At 42.0% G+C, this 21,047-nt stretch overlaps 1 protein-coding gene across 3 annotated transcripts in view; it reads left to right on the top strand.

Moving 5' to 3' along the window:
* The window catches only part of PSTPIP1 (proline-serine-threonine phosphatase interacting protein 1), an 89,905-nt gene that overhangs the window by 30,340 nt on the left and 38,518 nt on the right, over positions 1–21,047 (top strand). For all 3 annotated transcript variants that reach the window (XM_067534676.1, XM_067534675.1, XM_067534677.1), the window contains exons 2-3: positions 8,464–8,564; positions 13,238–13,312. In XM_067534676.1, coding sequence (XP_067390777.1) covers positions 8,512–8,564; positions 13,238–13,312 — 128 coding nt within the window. In that variant the 5' untranslated portion in view covers positions 8,464–8,511. The remainder of the gene's footprint in view (positions 1–8,463; positions 8,565–13,237; positions 13,313–21,047) is intronic.

Below are 21,047 nucleotides of genomic sequence, written 5' to 3'. Positions count from 1 at the left end.
TTTGAAAATTTTACCCATACACTAAAATCCCAAAGTAGCCTTTTGGATCGTTGGCAGCCACTTAAATTTCTAGTAAAGAAAAAAGGAGTTGCCAAGGAGTGAGAGAGATTAAAATGTCAATATAAGATTTCAAGAACAGCTGTGAGCACAGTGCCTCAGCATCCTTTTAACCCTTACCCCAAAAAAGTCTGTTTTTGTACATTGAAGCCGAAACTAGTTGTAACTAGGGACGCAAGTGCAGTGTACAAGAGCTTCAAACAACTGTTACCTTTCAGTGGACTCCAAGCAGTTCTGTGATGCTGGTCTACAGAGAACTACCTGGCCATATTGGTCTGGCTCTCTTCTCTCCTGACTTTCAGCTGAAGGGAAGGGAAAAAGACCTTGAGTCTTTCCCCATATTTACTTTCTCATGTAAGCAATTGCTGACTTTGCCATAAGGATGTCATTGGACCATGAATGAGCGGAGAGGAAGTTTCTGTGATCATAAATGGGAGCAGAAGGTGGTGTCAGGACTGTGTCTCGCTCAAAATGTGGTCCGCCACATTAAAAAAGAAGTTTGGGACTCTTTGGCTTTAGATCATAGATCAAAATGGATTCAACCTATTAATGGAATAAGCTCAAAACAATACCAGATATTTCTGTTACATTAAAATACAATTGTCAAGCGGTTTCTTATTAGTGATATAAGGTCTGCTGGACAAAGTAAATTAGATGATCCTTTTTGATAACATGACTATGGATAAATCCTCTTTTGTGATCATGTAAATTTCACCTAATTGGAATTACTTGCCTGACAATCAAATACAAAATTATCCCAGTGGCTTTTCAAATTAACCTCTCTTCCTATTTCAGACAGCTGTTAAATATTGTATGTGACAAAGTCTATCACTCATACCATTAATATATGTATTAGTTATTAAAACATTTCTTCTAATTTTTTTAAAATTAAGTCGCTTAATTGGTTTGTCATTTTTAATATAAACAAATATACGTCCAAGTCATCTCACAAGAGACTGATGTTTGCAGTGACCTCCAAAATTTGTAATGAAGAACCACAATTTATCATTCAAATACATATATATTGTTGTGTCTTCTGGTATGTGGCCAAAAACTGGAGGTAATGTAGAAAATCAGTAACAGGGTTTCATCTAGTAGATATTTTATTTAATTGGTAAAATAGTTTTTAGAATTTATTTTTAATATAGAACATCATGACATTTAATGTGTGACTTCTGAGCACCTTGGCAAGGGTGAAACTTCATTAATAAATTATTACTTGAAATCATAATTGCTTCTCGCCTCCTCCCATTGGTTAGTGATTTAGCCTCAATATCATATTTACTCTATTTACAAGTTAAAAGATACTTCTTCTAATTGCCAGCCCTGCAAAATTCAACCTGAGATCTGAAAATCAGGATGGGGACTATTAAGAGCCTGAAAGAACAGAGTTCAGAATTTGACTGATAACAGCTTATGAATAAAGCAGAACAGAAGCCAGCTCATTCTCCCACAACACTGCAGAGCCAGAGCAGCCAATATGTAAAAAATTCATTTTTGTCAGTAAAGTTGGTAAGCAACAAAGAGGAAGCAGATCTGCTGAGATGCTATCTGTACATACGCCCTTTCCCAAAGAAGTTAATGACAAAGGCATCCCTTCCAGTGATGTAGACAGAGCCGTGTAATTCAATTACTGATGAAAGCCACTCTGTCCTTTTAAAGACCTGTCTGTGTTCTCACTAATGGGAATATTCCTGCATACATTAAGGGCCATATTCTGGCTTTTGTACTCAGACATGCAATGAGGCAGGGGAATAAGGAGGGATCCAGGTGTAGCCCAGAGCCCTTCAGGAATCACTGCAAGCAACCCAGTCTCACTATTACTGCTATTAAAAGTAATACTGTCTGCTAGTCCCATTACCAGCTGAGGGACTCCAGCAAGAATGCTAAGCCGTGCCATAGTCATGCCCCTAAATGGACCAGCCCTGCTGCCTGCAAAAGCATAGCTCTTCAGGGAAGCTTTGCCTGCCTCTTGGGTAGATGCGCTACAGAAGAACGCTGCTCCCTCTCATTCCCTAGATTACACATGCAGACAGTATCATTTCTTTTTTCTTACATTTATTGTACATTAGAACAATCACTTCCTTACAAATAGATACTTGAATGACTTTTAGCAGGTAAAGGATAGGCACATTAGATAGAACCTCTGACGTGGCTCCTCAGTCTGTTTGAAATGGGATAACGTTAATGCACACTAGGGAACTTTGAGCGCACACTAGCAGGGTCTAGAATTTACACCCCTCTGGTGAGGACTAATGCACCATGTAGATAAGCCCCCATTCTCTCAGGCATGTGGCTTGGGAATTCATTATATAATACTTTGGCAACTGTTGTGTGTGAACTCTTGGGTTAAAAATCTGCCTTTGTTTTTCCAAGTTTTCTTTCTTACATTTTTAAGCTCTTATTGCAATTTGCGGCATTGTGCGTCACTCTAGAGCAGCGGTTCTCAACCTTTTTTCCCCCGAGTACCACTCGGGTCAGGTACAGTCAGGTCAAGTAAACAGGGGGTCAAGAAAAAAAGTGGGGGGGGGACTTTCGGCGGCAGCAGGCTACATGGCGGGAACAATGCCCTCTGCCGAAACCCTTCCGCCGTTTACCCCTTTTCGACGGCAGGGTTTCGCAAGGGTGGGTGACCCATAATGCCCTGTGTCCGGGAGCACCTCTAGCCATCAAGAGGTGGCTAGTCCAGGGGCAGGCAGTGCTTGCCATGTTTTCCCGTGCACCCTATGCAGGGAGGTAGGAATCGCCATGCTGATTAGACCAGTGGGCCAGCTAATCTGATATCCCATGTCCAGCAGGACTCAAGGGCCCAACACAAACTAGGTAGGTGAAACCAGACAGACAATCACTTCGCTCTCAAATGAACTCACATAGGAAAATGATAAAAGATAAAAACACCACATCACCTGTGGGTGAACACTTCACAAAGCGATCAGTCTATATGTGACCGCTCAGTCCTCATCCTCAAAGGACACCTGCACAACACTTTCAAAAGACGAGCTGGGGAGGTTAAATTCATAACACTACTAGACACTAAAAATCATGGACTGAACAAAGACACTGGATTTATGTCTAATTACAACAATCTGTAACCCACTAGCTCCCCTACCCCCTTTTGTCCTATGACTGCAGGTGTGTTAAATGGGCCACTCTACCCTGAATGGTCCTTACAGTATGTGCTTATGCTAAACAATCTGTTGCATCTTGTATTTAGCTGCAACACTCTCAGTACCTTTCCCAGACCTGAAGAAGAGCTCTGTGTGGCTCAAAAGCTTGTCTTGCTCACCAACAGAAGTTGGTCCCCCCAAAAAAAAATCCTCACCCACCTTGTCTTTTAAACCCCCGTCATTTAGTTGCTGGCTTATACGTGATAAGACATGAGGGTTTATATTCCTTATAAATCAGAGTCAAAATGTGGTTGAACCACTGTGAAACTAAACCATTTATTTTCACTCAACTGTAGACTGGATTCCCAATCCCCTCTGTTTTACCAGAAGGTTACAATGAATAATAGGGCCTGCTCTTCACAGCTGTTGTATAATTATATTGATTGGGGTGTGGTTTTTTTTTTACTGATATAGTTATATTGGTACAACCCCAGTGGACACAATTACATGTAAAAGTGCTCTTTTGTTTAAGCTATTGTTGCCTTATTCTGGCATAGTTTGTTCCTCCTCCTGTACGGGGAAAAAGCTTTGCTGCTATGAGCACTCTTATACTAGCATAACCGCACCCACAGTAGAAGGATTGTGCTGCTTTAACTACACAGGAATAATTAAAATAGCACAACTTTTGAGCGTAGACAAGATCTAAGGCCAGGCGTGCACTATAAATTGTGTCAGCATAGCTATGTCAGTTAGGGGTATGAAAAAACCCCCCACACCTCCTTGCCAACACAGGTATGCAGGCAAAAACCCCAGTGTAGACACTGCTATGCTGACAGAAGCACTCTTCTGTTGGAATAGCTAATGTCGTTTGGGGAGGTGGTGTTACTCTACCAACAGAAAAACTCCTTCTATCCCCATATGTTGCATCTGAATCAAGGGGTTTTGCTTGTATAGCTATGCCAGTGTAGCTGTATGGCAGAGCCTGTGTAGTGAAGACGAGCACTAAGACCACACTAGAATGATCAGCTCAAAACAAAACTAAATGGAGAGAAAAAACCCTCCTAGAATGTGATGGAATTTCCCTGGAAAAATTCAATCAGCTGTGGGCTGTGACATGGGGGTGTGGAGTATATGACTGAAGCAATTGCTATCAGACATAGACCAGGGGAAGGATAAATGAGATTCTATCACAACAGCAGCAGTAGCAAAACTTCCATTGGGACCTGAATTCTCAAGACATCTGATGAAAACAGGTGGCAATCATCTGTCAGTGGGATTACTAAGTATCTTTCCTACTTTGGTCCTCAAATGGCAAGTGTAGGTTTGGTTTTTTGTTCTTTATTTTAATCACTGGGACAATGACTAAGGGTTTTTATATTATCAACAGATGTGATCTGTCAAAGATATTTCCACCATAGCATAACAGCAATAATGTGTGGCGGGGGGCGGACAGACGGTGCGGTGTAATTTGCTGCAAAGATCGGATGGGCATCTCTAACACTATCAATTTCCTGTGGTTGCACCAGTAGCATTGGTGGATTCACCATCCCCTTCTCTTGTTTAAGCTGTTGTATTGCCTCACTTTTTATAGAGGCATTTGTCTCTGACTAGTGTGGGCCATTCTCTTCATCCCAGTGCTCACTAAGTTTCCATTGGAGAGGAAGGAGCTGCCACTGTCAGGAAGCTGTGGCATTGGAAGGTTGTAAATCTGCAAGTGGTAGCAAAAGATTAACCGCAGAAGTTAAACTTAGCACTGGGCGGGAAACAAGGCTTCTGAATCCAAGGAGCCACATTCTGCTCAGAACCACTGAAACCCAGGGTCCTCAGTTCAGAAGCAGAACAGCAGCTGCACAATGCTACAAGCCAGTAGTCACTCTGACATTCCTTCCTGAACCTCAGTTCCTTCTCTTAAAGTCAGTAACAACTAGAAAGCAGGCTGAAGCCTCAATGTATTTGCTTTAAAATGAAATGTAAGAATCTAGCTGTTAGTTGCCAGATGTTTCTTCCAGAGTCCTAAGTCTTGCCAAAGGGACCCAGTTTTTGATAGTTCTGGTGGGAAGGCAATAAGCTAAGACATTTATAAAACAATAAATCCTTTGGAGGTCTGCGAGTAGATGACGACTACATGAGCATAGAATGCTTTTGCAAACTTCATATTGGACAGTATGCAATTTGGTGAATGGACTGTAATTTCCTGTATGTGCTTGTTTGCATATGTGCTGATTTAAGCTTTTATGTGCTATGTAATACAATACTAACGTTTAATTCTTGTAATACTCATGTAATGTGTAGCACTGTATTTTTATACTAGAGCCATTCTAGAGACAGGTAAACCAAGCTCTCAAAAGTTAAAACGAGGCCTAGAATGTGAGTCAGTGGTAGAACCAGGAACAGAACCCAGGAGTCCTGGCTTCCGGGGCTATGCTCTAAACATCTGACAGTTTTATAATCTCTCCCTCCCCCCCCCCCCCCCCCTTTTTTTTTTTTTTTAAGTTTCTGGAATTTCCCTAATTTGGTGGCCCTAACAACTTTATGAATCTAATTCACCACTGACGCTTCCTTACAAATCTGCAAGTCAGTAAGAAGTGGCCAAATGCAAGTAAAAATGAGCCTGGTACTACAAGGCCTACAATTAAAAAAATAAAATAAAAAAAAATCACTGCCTGCAATAGTGAGAAAAAAAACCTGGTTCTTGGCAGCTACTCTCGGAGCTTTGGACCAGTTTAATACCCCCACAAGTTCCCTGTAATTTCACTGCACATCTGTGCATCGCTGCATCTTTTTAGACCCTATGATGCTGCATCTACTTTAGTGGGAGACGGATTTAGTGATGGGAAAATTCTTCACAGTTTGAGTAATTCCAAAGAGAATACACAAATAGAACAGCAGATACCATGGTAGGATGGTAAAATACCTCATTTGTTCTTGTGTGTAGACTTTAATAGTTCGCCTGGGAGGCACCATATCATAAACTGCAATGGGCCAGAAACACTAGTGCAACCCCATGGCTATGAAACAAGTTCTTCAGGCTTTTACAACTGGACTATCAAGTTGCCTTAGACACAGTGCATCAGAGCATGTTGCTGTCCTGCAGGGAAGCCCTGGCATGAATGGATAGTCTGGGGGTGGTAGGATGGCTTTGTCCGTTCTTCTCAGAGAGCTAAGGTGAGCAATTGATTCTTTTCCACAAGTCCTCAAACAGAACCCACAAGTGATCAGTACCATCTCTCCACCTTTTCAGCATATATGAGACCTCCTGGAGAGAGGCAGGGAAATGCCATGGTGTCTCATGCCACCAATACACTGATGACAACCAGCTGTAGGTTGTACTGGAACAAACACAAAACCAACGTCCAAGTAATTAAATTACATATTCAAAAGGAGGAAAAAACACCCTAATAGTACATCTAGTGAGCTGATGTACAAACAAAATACACTGTATAGCTGCCATAAAAATAACTGCAAATATATTTAAATGTTATGACGTTCTAACAGCATGTCTAGGGTGGAATCCTGGCTTTGCAGAAGTCAATGGGAGTTTTGTCATCTACATCAATAGAGCCAGGATTTTGCCCTTAATGTTTAAAGCACAGGTAAAATGCTGATTTGGGGAAAGTGTTTGTATATCACTTTCTTGGCTTAGCAGATAGAAGTTTTAGACTATTATTGAATAAGGACAAAGCACAAAGTCCCTTTCCAAAAGCCTAAGGGCCAGAACTGACAGATTTCCAGAATAAAACCTGCCCCATGAAGCTAGAGTAAAAACCAAAGACAAACACAAACAGACTTTATTGCCTGTCAGTGGAACCATTACCATATTCATTTTTACATTACATCTTTCCTTTAAAAGAGTTCAATGTTTTATTTGATAGACTTGGTTGATCTTCTGAGGTAGTCTGGATACTTAAGCTCTCTAATCCATTGGTAAGATTTTGAAAAAAAGCCAGTGGATTTTGGACAATAAACCTCTGACTGCTAGAAGTTGGGCCTGGACAACAGGGGTGGGGGAATCAGTCTATAAAGCTGCCTTCTGTTCATTCCCTCTAGAGCATCTGGCATCAGCCACTGCTGGATGGCAGGACACTGGGCTAGGTAGACCATTGGTCTGATTCAGTGTGGCCATTCTTATGGATCATCATCACAGACTGTGATAAGGACTAAAATAATCATATTTTCCTGAAATATTTATTTGTGTAGCTTCTTAATGTTCATTCCTTATAGATAGTGAAGGGTAAGCCTCAGATTGTTTGGAAATTTTGATATTAATGCTTAACATCTATATAGCACTTTGTAGCTTCAACTCTTATCTGACAACCAGAGCAATTTCATACAAAAGCCCTGGGAAGAAATTAAGAATCATCTTACACATGGTGAGATGGAGGCAAAGACGCTAAGTGACCTGCTGATGGTTACAGAGTGAGTTTGTGTCAGAGATAGGATCAGAACATAGGAACTACGGACTTTCAGATCTGTGCTCAAAGCCATTTCTCCCTCTCTGATAAATGCCAACATTTCAGATGCATCTAAGATTCTGCTCTTGTCAGATCTTTTTTCCAGCTAAATTGGGCTGGAGATCTCTGCTGGCTATTTAGGATATTTCAGTACTTGTTGCTTCTGGATGGGATGTAAAGTAATGTTATGGCAAATGTCACCAAAGACACTGTTACACTTAGTCTTCCAAGTTCTTTTTAGTGTATGAGCAAATATTCAGTCTTGGAAAGATATGCTGTGTGTTGTTATATTTGAACTTTGTGATCAACAGGAGAATTTGGTCTCTGACTTAGTCTCTAATTAATGGCAAGTCTTAAAGCAGAGTTGCTCCCTAGGAACCAAGCATTGGTATTGGGTTGAGATTCCTGAGAGAAGAAATTGCCTACAGTCCTTTTGAGCATGTTTGTTCCAGGGCTGGTGCATGTGTGTAAATACAACAAATTACACAGAGACCATACCCAGACCCCATGTCACTAATTTCTGCGCCGCTGGGAGACGGACCTGCAAGACCCTGGATATCTGCTGCTGCTCAGCAGAAGAGCAACAACAACTTAAGAATAGGCTGTCTCATGGTAAATTAGCACATCCACCTATGATGAGAACTGGTATATTTAGAGGCAGCAGGGAAAATAATTTTTGAAAATTATTTTATTTGAATATCAAAATGATTGCTTAAGTTCTGAAGAGACCTTAAATCTGGGTCTTATTTTTTCCAAACTGATTTGCTTAGCACTACTTTGATTTCTAGTGTGCGTGCGGACAGTGTCTGCTAATCAGTTTACATAACTGTTCATCTTTGCGATTTCAGTGCAAGGAATTTACTGTCCACTCTGGCTATGAGGTGCTTCTACAGCGAATGTTGGATGGGAGAAAGATGGCAAAAGATGTGGAGGACTTGCTCAAACAGAGGTAAGAAAAGGCGGCGAAGGAGGTATGAAAAGCTATTTCACCTACTCCAGGGCACTCTTGCACGAGTTGTTGGCTCACTTCAGAATCTGATTCTGAGAGTACAGTCATAGACGTTTTTATAGAGAAGTCTGCACATAAATGATCTGAATGCCAACAAGATCTTAGCAGCAAGTCAGACACCACGTTTGCATATGAATCATTTGGATGGTAACCCATCCCCCTTCCCACACTCTGCATAGCTAATTTCAGACCTATTTCCGAAAATGAAATGAATGGAAATCATGTCAGTGTCACTCCTCGTCAGGCAGTTATACAATGTTTGGAGGAGGAATCGTGACTTGAGCAACAGGAAAGACTAAATCATTTGGTCCTGTCTACTAGTGCAGGATTTTCCCCCTTACACTTCATGTAAAGAGGGATCCTAACTTTGAAACTCAGGTCTAAGTTTTCCCAAAGATTTTTTTTGGGGGGATGGGGGAGGGTGGGAGAGAAGAGGAGTTGGTTTGGATGGACTTTAGAGATGGGTTTGAATGAAATTCAGGATCTAATCAGTTGTGTGTTTGTAAATACATACTTAACTGCACATGCCCTGCTTATTGACTAAAGCCACATTCCTCTTTATTAATATCCAGAAGTGAATCATCACAGTTTTGCCTCATTTTCAGAAAGCCAATGCTTCACACATATTTTAATGTGCTATTAGCTGCAGTGGGTCAATTTCCTATAATTACTGAAAATTGGTCATTCTTTTGGTGTGATCAGAGATATGTATGATAGCTCTCTGTAGACCTTTCCCAGGCATTCCAGATTGACCATATGATTCTTCCATCTTTTCAGGATTAGGTCTTTGTTCCTAGACCCTCTTTGAATATACTATGTGTATTTGTGTCCATCTGCAACCCTTTTCTGAGTTGACCCACAGCAATGTCTGGTGACTGCCATTAGTTTCTTTGTTTAGAAAATACATATAAACAGGGGCCCACTCTTAATTCTCATTTTTGTCCTAAATTTTTAGCTGAGACTTAGCAAAAGTTATATTTGGTATTTAGTTCCAATTTTAATTGTCAGGGATTAACAATTTTAAGCCACCACATATACTGTATTGTTTTACCACAAAGATATTAACTCACTGAAATATAAATAGTCTCACACAAAACATTAAAGTGGTTTGGAATGATTTCCTCCATTACTAATAGAAGCATCTTTTATTGTGTCACACAATGCTGCAGCAGTCTCAAAATGACATTAGTTAGGTGAACTGTACCCATTTAAAGTTACTTTTTTTGTGACTCTCAAAACATATGGTGGTCAAACTTATTTGCATGTGTCTGTAGTAGCTATGAATCATAATATGTGATTGAGATTATGGAGGGTTTGGGTCTTTTGGGGTGGAAACGGGAGGTTTCCATCATTGTGGAATAAGCCTAACCATGGCTTGCAATATGTGCAACAAGGACTTTCCACAAAGGAGGAGAAGGAGATTAATCTCAAAGCCATTCTGAAACAAATAGCTGAAGAAATCTTTCGGAATAGTTGTTTCCATGAATTCTCACCCTCCTCCAACACGCTGCTTTTACTTTTAGACCTGTATGTGTATGTATGTTCAAGCATGTGGTGGCTGTCAACAAACCTTTACTTTTGGCTAGAAATGCATGGAAGCTGCCTCTTCCAAGAATAATGCAGTGCATGTTGGTGTGAAGGAGGACAGAAGAGGGTGAAAAATGGGACAAACCAAACCTTTAGTCTCAGAAACCACGAATCATAGTCAGTGATTTTCACAAGGCCCTTTCAGCAGCTGCCTTGATTACACCAATAATGGGTGCAGTTTTGCCACCTAGCCCATCAAATGCAAACAAATTCTGTCCACAGCATCCTGTTCTATGCACAAAGATGGCCTAAGGGTATGGGGAAGATGAGGGGATGGTTCTTTGGGACAAATGCCAAATTTAACTCACTCATTTTACATAAATGTTACACTTGTAAGATTGGTAGGTCCTTCCACCCCCTGTTCCTTTCAGTCAGGTTATATTTTCCAGGCTCTCTTTACAAAGGCCTAGAAACCTACTTTTTGTTTTAAATGAGAAGTGAGGTTCTCCTTTATGGGGCCCAAAGGTTGATTCTGTTAACAAGAATTTTGTGCAACTCCTATAAGTCCCCCTCCAGCTTATCAGTGGCTTTGGTCGACCTATGTATAGATCCAGTATTTTCAAACATAAAAGTCATCCCCCTACCCCGGCTCCCAAAACCACATTCTCTCCAACTTTTTTTTTTTTTTTTAAATGAAAAGACATAAGCAGAGAGTCTCATGCAAATCACCTGAATCCAGGGCCTGGAGCTTTCAGAAAAACAGCAGTGTCATGAGAGCTGGCAACACCATTTGATCGTCATAGCACCATGTGGGTTTAAAAGATTCCACATTTCCAATTCAAACACACACACACACACACACACACACACACACACAAAATCCTAGCACAAACCCTTCTTAATTTATCATGCAGTTTTTGTTCATGGATGATCATCCATATTTTCATGCCTATAATCACAGAAGAATCAGCATGTATTAACAGAACAAAAATTAAGCACTCTTTAGTCTTTTCCCATGTGCAGGGAGAACTATAAACTGTCTAATTGGCTGCTCCTTGCTGTACAACTATTATTATTCAAACACAGTCCTCCTCTTCAGAACAGACATGTATTGCATGCAGATCAAAAGTCATGTGGCTTCTAAGAACATTATTAGAGAGAAGAGAATGAGAATCTAGTCACCATGTAAGAAAATGATCTGCTCTGAGCTGCACATATACAAGGGGACACAAGAAGTTAATATATGACAAGATCACACTTCAAACAGTAAAGGCTTAAAGCTCTTAGATGTCTGTTTTCAATACTTCCTTAGCAACCCCAATTGTCAATTAAAATGCTTTCGGTAGTCCAGGCATCACCCTCTTTTGAACACTGACATGGCATTACTGGCAAGGATCTCTAGTCGTTGCATAAGATCAAGTGGTTTTGCAATGCATTGTTCTGTGGTTTTTGCTTTGCAATAGTTTAAAACACAAGGCGCGTGTGTAACACGCACATTTGTTTGAACCAATTTCCTGTATGTGGAATTAGGGCAGCAATTACAAATTAAAACGTAGATAGTTTCTGTATCTAAAAAAGAGCTCACCGGGTTAAAAATCATCTCTTAAAAAACAACAAAGCGGCTCCAGTCCTCATTTGGGGCCACAAAACACACAGTGCATCCAGGCGTTAATCCACCGTTGCAGTCCCCCGATACTGTGCTGGCCGGCCCCCGAGGCCACTGCAGCAGCTGAAGCAATACTGGGGAGCCCAGAGGTCAACCCTTTTCCCCCGCCATGCCCTACCACTACATGCAAAGAGGGGCCTCTGGCATGGAGCCACCATGCAAGTTCTATGCTACCTGTGGTTTCACCTACACTTGGATGATCATCCCAGGGCTGGGTACATTTGCTATGGGGCTGCTTTGTGCTGCTCCAGTGGAGCAAAAGACCCAAACGCAGATGAGGATTGGGGCCAAAGTGCTTACCTGAGACACTGACAGCATCTCTTATTTTTAAATTCATTTTGAAAATGAATTTATTTTTCACTCTTGACTCTGCATTTCCTCTCGGTTTAGACAATTAAAGTAGACTAGCCAATTTGACTGTGAAAAAGTCTCTTACAAATTAACTGTGTTAAACAAAGGGGGGAGGGGCTCGTGAAGTGGTTCTGGGACCATACTTGATATTTAGTTCTCTTTAGTCCCAGAAGATCCCAAAACCATTTACATATAAACTGATGTGCCTGCACATAGACTGCCACCGAAGGGCACTCACCTCTGCAGTGAGCCGCCGCAATAAACTGGCAGACCACAGAGGGAGATGGTAAAGATGTGACATTTCAGCAGAATAATTGATTCAAAACCTGAAATTAAGTACAGTAGGTTGTAAAATAAGGCCCATCACAGCAAGTGTATACAGAGAAGTGTTTGAAAGGCAACTTAGATATTTTTCAAGATGGAATCAAACAAATAATCTCATTGTGACTTGTCTGAATCCATGTGGAGAGCACCTTGTGTACTACTTGTGCTGGATAAACAACAAAGGACAGAGTGACAAATCAGGGAAATGGGGCTAAGATGAATTTAAATGGGGCCTCTTAGGCCAAATAGCCATACCCTTGTCTGGGAATTATGTTTGGATAAAGGGGATAACTTTCACAGTGCTTGATTGACTTAGGAGCCTAAATCCCATTTTCAAAAGCAATTTGGGTTTCTGAGTGTTTAAGTCACTTTTGAAAATGGGATTTATATGCTACTGAAAATTCTACCCAAAGGACACCTGTTGGTCACTCTACTCTTTTACACCAAGCATTTGCCCCTCAGTTATATTCCTACTTTTCCACCCAACTGCGAGCCAAGCAAAAACAGAAGAGCTAAATTAATACAAAAATGCATTCCCTGTAAACAGATAGAGCTTCTTCCCAGTGGGAGGAGGACATCAGTGGATGTCTTTTTAGATGAGCTCTTGATAGCAATGGAATCGGGGAGAGAGAATAAAGACAGCTACAAGCCAATTGTTTGAATCTCAGATTCAGCTACAAATACATTCTTGCAAACATGGGCCCAACATCAATAGAAGAAAATAACTAAGGAATTTTGTTAACAGAGCACAAGCAGAAGAGAGATATGGGAAGGAGCTGGTTCAAATTGCCCGAAAAGCAGGAGGACAGACAGAAATCAAGTAAGTCTTTTTCAAGTTTATTGCATTAAAGTGCATCCTGTTTGAATGATCAGATTCATGGCCTTCATTGAGGAAAGGGGCAGGAATGTGCACTTTACACTGAACTAAGCTTAAGTTTCAAATGGCATGGGAAGCCTTATTATCCAGCAAAACTCAATTCACCCATTAAGTGTTCTTTCTCCATTTGGCCCCTCTCAGCAGCTTCGTAGTAAAATGGCAATTGTTGCTGTGGATTTCCTGAACAAGTTTCAGTATTACTCACCACTGCAGCTCGTCTGTGGAGGAATGGAAGGGAAAAGGGATTTGGACTTGGGCAGATGTAGAAATCTTGTTAAAGCTTATATTAGAAATATAAGCCAAGTTCCACACCAACTTGAAAGGCCTTCACTCTTCAGATCTATTAACTGATGTACAGCGGCATGCTAAAACAACACATGGTCTTCTCCATGCCCTCTACTGTTTGCTGACAGTGTGTATAAACTGGGAGTGGGGAGGGAGGGAGGCGAGGTATGCATTGGCGGGGAATTCTACTTCATAAACAGCACCACTAGACTGCTGCTATTATTGATTGACGCAGCAGTAATGAGACATCCTGTCATCACAGTTATAAGTAAAAATAATTAGTAATGGAGTAATAAGGTGGAAGAGGATGAAGATTTGGGGTCACAGTAGTTAGGGCTGAAAGAGTGGACTCCAATCTACACAAACCTGCACTAAAGATCCCTAGGGTCATCCACCCCCTCCAGCCCAGATCTGATTTCTTAATTGCATCCTACTGGTTTGGTCAATTTATCACTCACTCCCCCCCAACATGCACATGAATTTCTGTTAGTTTTTAATGGAAAATCTGACCTCAAACCCATGGATTATTTCCTGGGCACCGTCACGGCATGCAAGTACCAATCAATCACCTGTAGCACTGGCCCTCATATGCAGTGACACATCCCAGATTAAAGGGCCTATAGGGAAATGCTGAATTTGACTCTGGCCGTTAATTTTAACTCTGAGATGAGCCTAGTGAAGAGCAGCGGAGAGCTTTGAGGCTCATACTAATGGACAGGGCTGTCATTTTTTTTCTGCATGCCCTCTCTCTCGCTGTAGGTCTCTAAGAAAATTCAGTAAGTTAAAAGTTAAAAATACTGGAGAATTCCTTTGGCTGGGAAAATCATTTTCTTGCAATTTCTGTTGAAGATGGTTTTGAACATCCTGAGGGTTCATTTCATGGAGTGAAAATGGTGGAGGAGGGGGGAAAGGGAGCAGGGCTTTCAAAATTAAAATAGCGGATGAATGATGGACTGTTTCTTCCCCAAAAATGCCTTTTATAAATCCAGGATTTACAAGGAACTTTCTTCAGAATTTCCTTCCTGACAAAGTAGGGCTGGCAGACGTAGCGCACACAGAAAGGAAGGACTTTGGCTGCTGTCCTACAACTTCAGTTGGCAACCTGTGGAAATAGTGTCCTCAGCAGCTGTAACAGAGATCTAGAGATCGGGAAATTCAGATCCATATTCCAATGCTGAAGCCCGAGCCTAAAGTTTGGGGATGTTCGGATCCAGGGCTTGGATGGGTTCAGACCCATCTCTATTTTGACCCAGTATTTTTAATACTTTGGCATGAACAAAGAGGTGAATACATCAGCATAGTGTGTTGTAAAGCTCATTGAGAGAAAGGGATGTTTCTGTAAAACCATGGCTAGCCTAGTGGTAGTGATCCTCTTTGCTATGATGCTGTTGTCCCAGATGTCACACTCCAGTGGTATATTGGAGTCAAGAAGGTGAGAAAGTACCTTTCATCACTCAGCATCTTCTCTGGTTGTTTAAAGAGCTATTCGGACGGACTTAGAAGGGACTCTTGTCCCAAAGATGTTGGGTATAAACCAGACAAAAACTGAGATCTAAGCAGGGCACTAATGGAATGACTAATGAAAATATAATATGTAGTTTTGATGGCCTACATTTTTTGATACCTTGTGATGTTTTTGTTTGCTTGCCTGGATATATGCAGCAGGCGGCAGCTCTGCACCTAAAAAGCAATGCAGCCAGAGGGGACAAGGAACAAATATACTGGTAATAGTCAAAAAGATTCTAAAAGAATTGCACCACAACTAACCTCACACATTTCTCTACATTCTAACTGCCTAGCCACTAAATGAAACAAAACTTGTAAGTCTATTTGTAATAATGTCATCTGGTCACTCCCAATAGTATTCCACAGTTTAGACTGAATGGGGAATAAAACCTCTTGGCATGTTTAAATTCAGCTTTTGAAGATGAATCTGAGCTGCAGCAAATCTGAAATGTAACCTGACTAAGGATTCTTCTAAGCATTCTAATTTGTGACTCATATTCAACAATTAGCAGGAAGAACAGCTTCAGTTTTTCTTGCAGAACACTTTAGTGAACTTCCTGTGTTCTGCTGTATATAGAATCAGAGAAGCTAGAGATGGAAAAACACCATCACAGGGCACTCAGTCTGTCCTCATGCCAGTACAAGATTGTTCCCTAGTCTTTTGTCCAGTCAAGTTTTAAATGTCTCTAGTGGTGGGGCTTTCCATCAATTCTCTTGGGAGATTATTTCACATTCTAGTAGAGCTCAATCTCAGGAAGTTTTTCCAGATATTCATTTTAAAAAGGGTCCCTCTCTTAATTTAATCCCATTACTCCTAGTTTTTTAGGTTGACACTGTCATGCTGTCTGAATGAGGGGGCCCCTGAGGTGTATTCAGGATCTCCGATTACTCCTTTCTACACCACTCTCGCGTTGGGGGGTGTGATGCTGGTTAGATTTGGGGGAGAGGGGGTAATTGTCATATTGGTTAACATCACTGTGTCAAAACCATAATAATTCATGTGAGATATGCCATGTCAGGTACTGTTAGAAAGGTTATAATGTGCTAAGTCAGATGACAATACTTCTGTTCATGTGTTCTATCTGTAATGGAAGTTATGGACATATTTGATGTACCTGTATTTTAAATTGTGCTGGCTGGGATACGCCCCAGACGGGGAGGCGGCAGGACAATAGCCTGCTTAATGGCCCATCAAAACCTTTACAGAAGCAAAGGGCCCAGGAAGAAACTAAAGGCATACCTGAAGAGTGACCAGGATTGGCCCATGTGGCTCTGGACTTCATTTTAGCTCCTGTAAGTTTTCACAGGACGCATGGCCAGAGACAAAGGGTATATAAGATCAAACCACAGAAACCATTTTGTCTTTGTTCCTGTTCAGCTGCAGACACATACCTATCTGTGGATCTATTCACTTTGCAACTGAACCGAAGGACTTAGACCCATCCAGGTACTGGATGTGTACCAGAGGAACTGTACAAGCCTGCAACTCCACAATTTTTCTAGAAACCTGATGTATATGGACTTTGAATCATTTGTATGTATCTGATTGCTCTAATCCTTTAATATTTCTCTTATGGTTTATTTCTTTCTTTTTGCAATAAACCTTTAGTTTTAGTTACTAAAGGATTGGCTGGCAGCGTGGTATTTTAGGTAAGATCCAAACTTATATTGAACTGGTGCTGTGGCTAACCCCTTGGGGTTCCTTCTGAGTTTAAATAACTGTTCTCTTTACTGGACCTAGTGCTGATTTGGGAACCAGGAGCTGAAATGCAGTAAAGGCGGCTGTGTATATTTGTATACTGGCTTCTGTGGGGATTCAGAAGCGTAGTTTGTGGCTGGTTGGGAAGTCTGGCTTCAGTGCCACCCACCAATGCTGGGAGAATCTGCTTTCCGTTTGCAGCCTGTCCTGACCTTGGCATTTTCAGATGGCTACCCTGGGCACGGATGGGTTACAGTGGCATAGTCGTAACAGGATCCACAGAACCAGAACATTTGGGTTTTGGATCAGAACCTCATACTATTCCAAATTTTAAAATTTTATATTGAGAGTGTTAAAGATTGAAGCTAGTTAAGATGAGTGAGTCACAGTCAGATAAAGTAAGCAAGCAGCAAGCCTGGGGAGAGAGACAACGTCTGCAGCATGAAAGAGAAATGGCTGAAATAGACAGAAAACACAAGGAGAAACTCAGAAAGCTGAGACTAGAAGCCGAGGAAAAACTTTCCAAATATAAATGTGAACGCCAAAGAAAATATGAGGAAAATGAGAGGGCTCCTCAAAGACAGAGGGCTGCAGCTAAAGAAGCTCATCAAAGGTGGATGAAAGCAGCCAGACTCCAACTCCAGATACTGGAAAAGCAGAAACTGTCTTTCTGGAAGCCCAGCTTCTCTTAACAGCGATTGGGAGAAAATCTTTCCAGTTTACAGGGATTTTGATGAGCTACCTGTAATCAACGGGGAAATTTTTGAAGGAGGGGTGCATGACTGTGAGCAGTTGTCTGTGTCTAGCCAGGTATGCTGTGACAAGGAAGAGAGTGTCTCTAGCCTTGGGATTGTGGAGAATAGCAGCTTGTATGTTCAGAATAGCAGTTTATCTTCTGGGGGAGAGAAAATCTCCAGTGTTCTGTCTGTGGAGCAGGCAGAGGGTGCCTCGCAGCTTATGCTGGTGGAGGATTTGTCAGTTGGACCAGAGGTGGTTCTGGATTCAACTAAGACTCAGGAAGGAAGTGTTCCTAAACCTGTGTCTGTTGGGGGGTAATGGCTTGCCCCTGGGGGAAGCTACCCGGTCCCCAAAAGTTTGTCTGGGAACAGCCATGTGAGCTGGGACAAAGGGGAAGAAATGTCAAATTGTTTGAGTGTTACAAGTAGCAGTTTATCTGCTGGGAGGGGAGGTGAATCCCCAGAGTACTGTCTGTGAAGCAGGCAGAAAGTACTGTTCAGCTTATGCTGGTGGAGGATTTGTCAGTTGGTAGACCAGAAGTGGTTCTGGATTCAACTGAGACCCAGCAGGGAAAGGTTCCTAAGCCTGTGTCTGTTGGGGGCAATGGCTTGCCCATGGGGGAAGTTACCCCACTCCCCAAAGCTTGTCTTAGGACGGCCATGTGGGCTGGGACAAGGGGGGGGGGGAATTTCAGATTGTTTGGATGTTAAGAAAGGCAGGTTATCTGCTGAGAAAGAGTTCATCTCCCAGGTTCTGTCTAAAGAGCAGACAGGGTGTGACTCTCCGCTTATGCTGATTGAGGATGTGCCAGTTGGCCCAGAGGTGGTCCTGGATTTAACAGAAAACCAGAAAGAGTCTGTTGGGGCTCAGGGAAATGTTTCTTTAAGGCAACCTCTAGCTGAAAAGAGAGAGGAAATTTCTGTGGAAAGTGGTTTGTTGCCTAAAGCTGCTCCTGAGGGAGTAAAACCTCCTGATATCCCTTGCAAGCAGTTTTCTGCAACTGAAGGGTGTGAAAGTGAATTGATTAAGTTGGCTCAGGACAAGTCACTGCCTGTGGCAAGCAACAGTTTAGCTGTTATAGACTTGGTTCAGTGTCTAACTGCCAGAGCTTTTCACAGGTGGAAGGATTCACTGACTTTGTTTTTAGAAAGGTCCAGTTTGAATATCTTGAAAAAGGTTCCAGATGAAGTAAAAATTATCAGGAAGCTTAAAACAGCCCTGTGACCAGTGGCTGTGCTTGGTTGTTATAATGGAAGGACAATGATATTGGAATCTAAATGTCTCCAGGCTATTAGCTCTGTAAATGAACAGATAGTGTCTCAGTTTCAGAGGGAGAATTGGGCCACTATAGTTACACAACAGGACAGATGTGAAATTGATCTCTTGGAAGAAGGGGGGGGGAAGGAGGCAGGCAAACTCTCACCTCTAAATGCTTTGGGTGTATTGTGTAGTCTCTTAGTGGACTCAGGCTCATCTGGTGATATGTGGAGTCAAAGATTGGCAGTGAAAAAACATCAGAACCCTGTTTGTGAAGGGCTAGTGAAAATGGTCGATGTCTCTTTAAAACCAAGCCCAGACTTGAATCAGACAACAGTTAAGACCTTGGAAACTCATGAACTAGCTAGTGTGTGTGGGGGTAATGCAAATTACCTGCCTGGCAGCGGGGAGGAAGATCCACCCATAGCTGTTAGCACGGAGCAGGTGAGGCCAGCTGAAAGTGAGTTGGGCGTGCCTGGAACAGCTCTGAATTGGAGCCACATGCAGAATGAGTTTGTCAGGACTCAATGAAAACATGTTTCTTTAGAGGGGGTCAGAGTGGGGGCCCAAAGCCTAGCCCCAGCAGGGGGATAATGTAGAGGGAACAGAACAACCAGTGGTGAAGGTATATCGCTAGTGAACTAACTGAACCCTTACAAATGTTTGTAAAAAGTTTAACAACATTGTTACCTCCATAGTAGACCATAAAGAAAAGCCTGTTTTCGCTAAACATGATTTTGCTAATGATATTTATGCCATTATTAAATCTTGTAATTAATTTGTTGCTAATGCAAGAATTGTAAAAATGTACCATGTGCCTGATACTTTGTAAAACCCTTGAAACATGTTAAAAACTGAAGAGGGTAAGTTCCTATGATGCATTCAGGGGTGTCTAGGGACACCCCTTTCTGCATCAATTTTGTATTGTGGGGGTAAGTAGGTGACTGAAGCTCAGGAAAGTAGATCTGTGACCTGTCCCGTGGCCAGGGTAGCCACCTGAAAATGCCAAGGTCAGGACAGGCTGCAAACGGAAAGCAGATTCTCCCAGCACTGGTGGGTGACACTGAACCCAGACTTCCCAACCAGCCACAAACTGTGCTTCTGAATCCCCACAGAAGCCAGTATACAAATACACCCAGCCCCTTTTACTGCATTTCAGCTCCTGGCTCCCAAATCAGCACTAGGTCCAGTCAGCCACAGTACCAGTTCAATATAAGTTTGGATCTTAACTAAAATACCACGCTGCCAGCCAATCCTTTAGTAACTAAAACTAAAGGTTTATTGTAAAAAGAAAGAAATAAACCATAAGAGAAATGTTAAAGGATTAGAGCAATCAGATACATACAAATGATTCAAGATTTCAGTAACAAAACTGGTTAAGTAGCGAGAAGAGGCAAACATGGTGTTCCTATTTTATCCCCATTGGCACTAGGTGCACTGAACAGTGGCTTGCATCAATAGATCCCCCTCTGCTGGTACTGACGGCACTATTTATGTCAGTGAAGGACAAACAAAACCATCTTCAAAACTAGTTCAGAAAGCATAGCTGAGACTTGGCTCATGTGGGAATGAGCTCCAGGAAGTGCCAGTCACTCTCTGTGAACTGGTATTGAAGATGGCCATGTCTGGCCCACACTAACTGTGCAGGCTCTCTCAATCTGAGATCGGAGGGGGTCCTGCTGTGGGCTGTTCCATTTGCTAGTATAATGAGGCTTTTTAAGAGAAATTGCTGCTGCTTACCAGCGTAAGAGCAAACAGACAGTCCAGTTTTGTTCTTAAAAATAATAAGAATCCTCCCAAACTATTGGCTCACCCCCAGCTGCCCAAAGTTATTTTATACATACACAACTGATCCAGGCAAACTTAGGCACTGTAACTGCTTCTTCTTGGGGCTCTCCAGCTGTGGAAGCTACTTCCTATTTGAGGTGGAATACGCAGCTCTTTCTTGCCTTGTAGTACAACTTTAACTCATAATTGGGCGGAGGCATTATCCAGAGCCCTGGTTAGTTAATTACAACACATTAAAGGAGACACAGGCCTGATCCCAGCTCCTGTCCTATGGGGTTTTCTCCAAGCATGTTCACATAGGTACCCTTGAGTCCCAACCGTCCACCTTGGTTCTTGTGACAGGGAAGGAGGGAAGTGGCCAGTCAGTCCAAGGGGCCACTCCTTATATCTTAATAATCTTTATCC

The sequence above is a fragment of the Emydura macquarii genome, unplaced genomic scaffold (assembly GCF_026122565.2).
Source record: "Emydura macquarii macquarii isolate MOO-44397 ecotype Brisbane River unplaced genomic scaffold, CSIRO-AGI_Emac_v2 contig_3451, whole genome shotgun sequence".
NCBI classification, from domain to species: Eukaryota; Metazoa; Chordata; order Testudines; family Chelidae; genus Emydura; species Emydura macquarii.
Note: the sequence above shows the minus strand (reverse complement) of the source record. Positions and strands in the feature narration are given on the sequence as shown.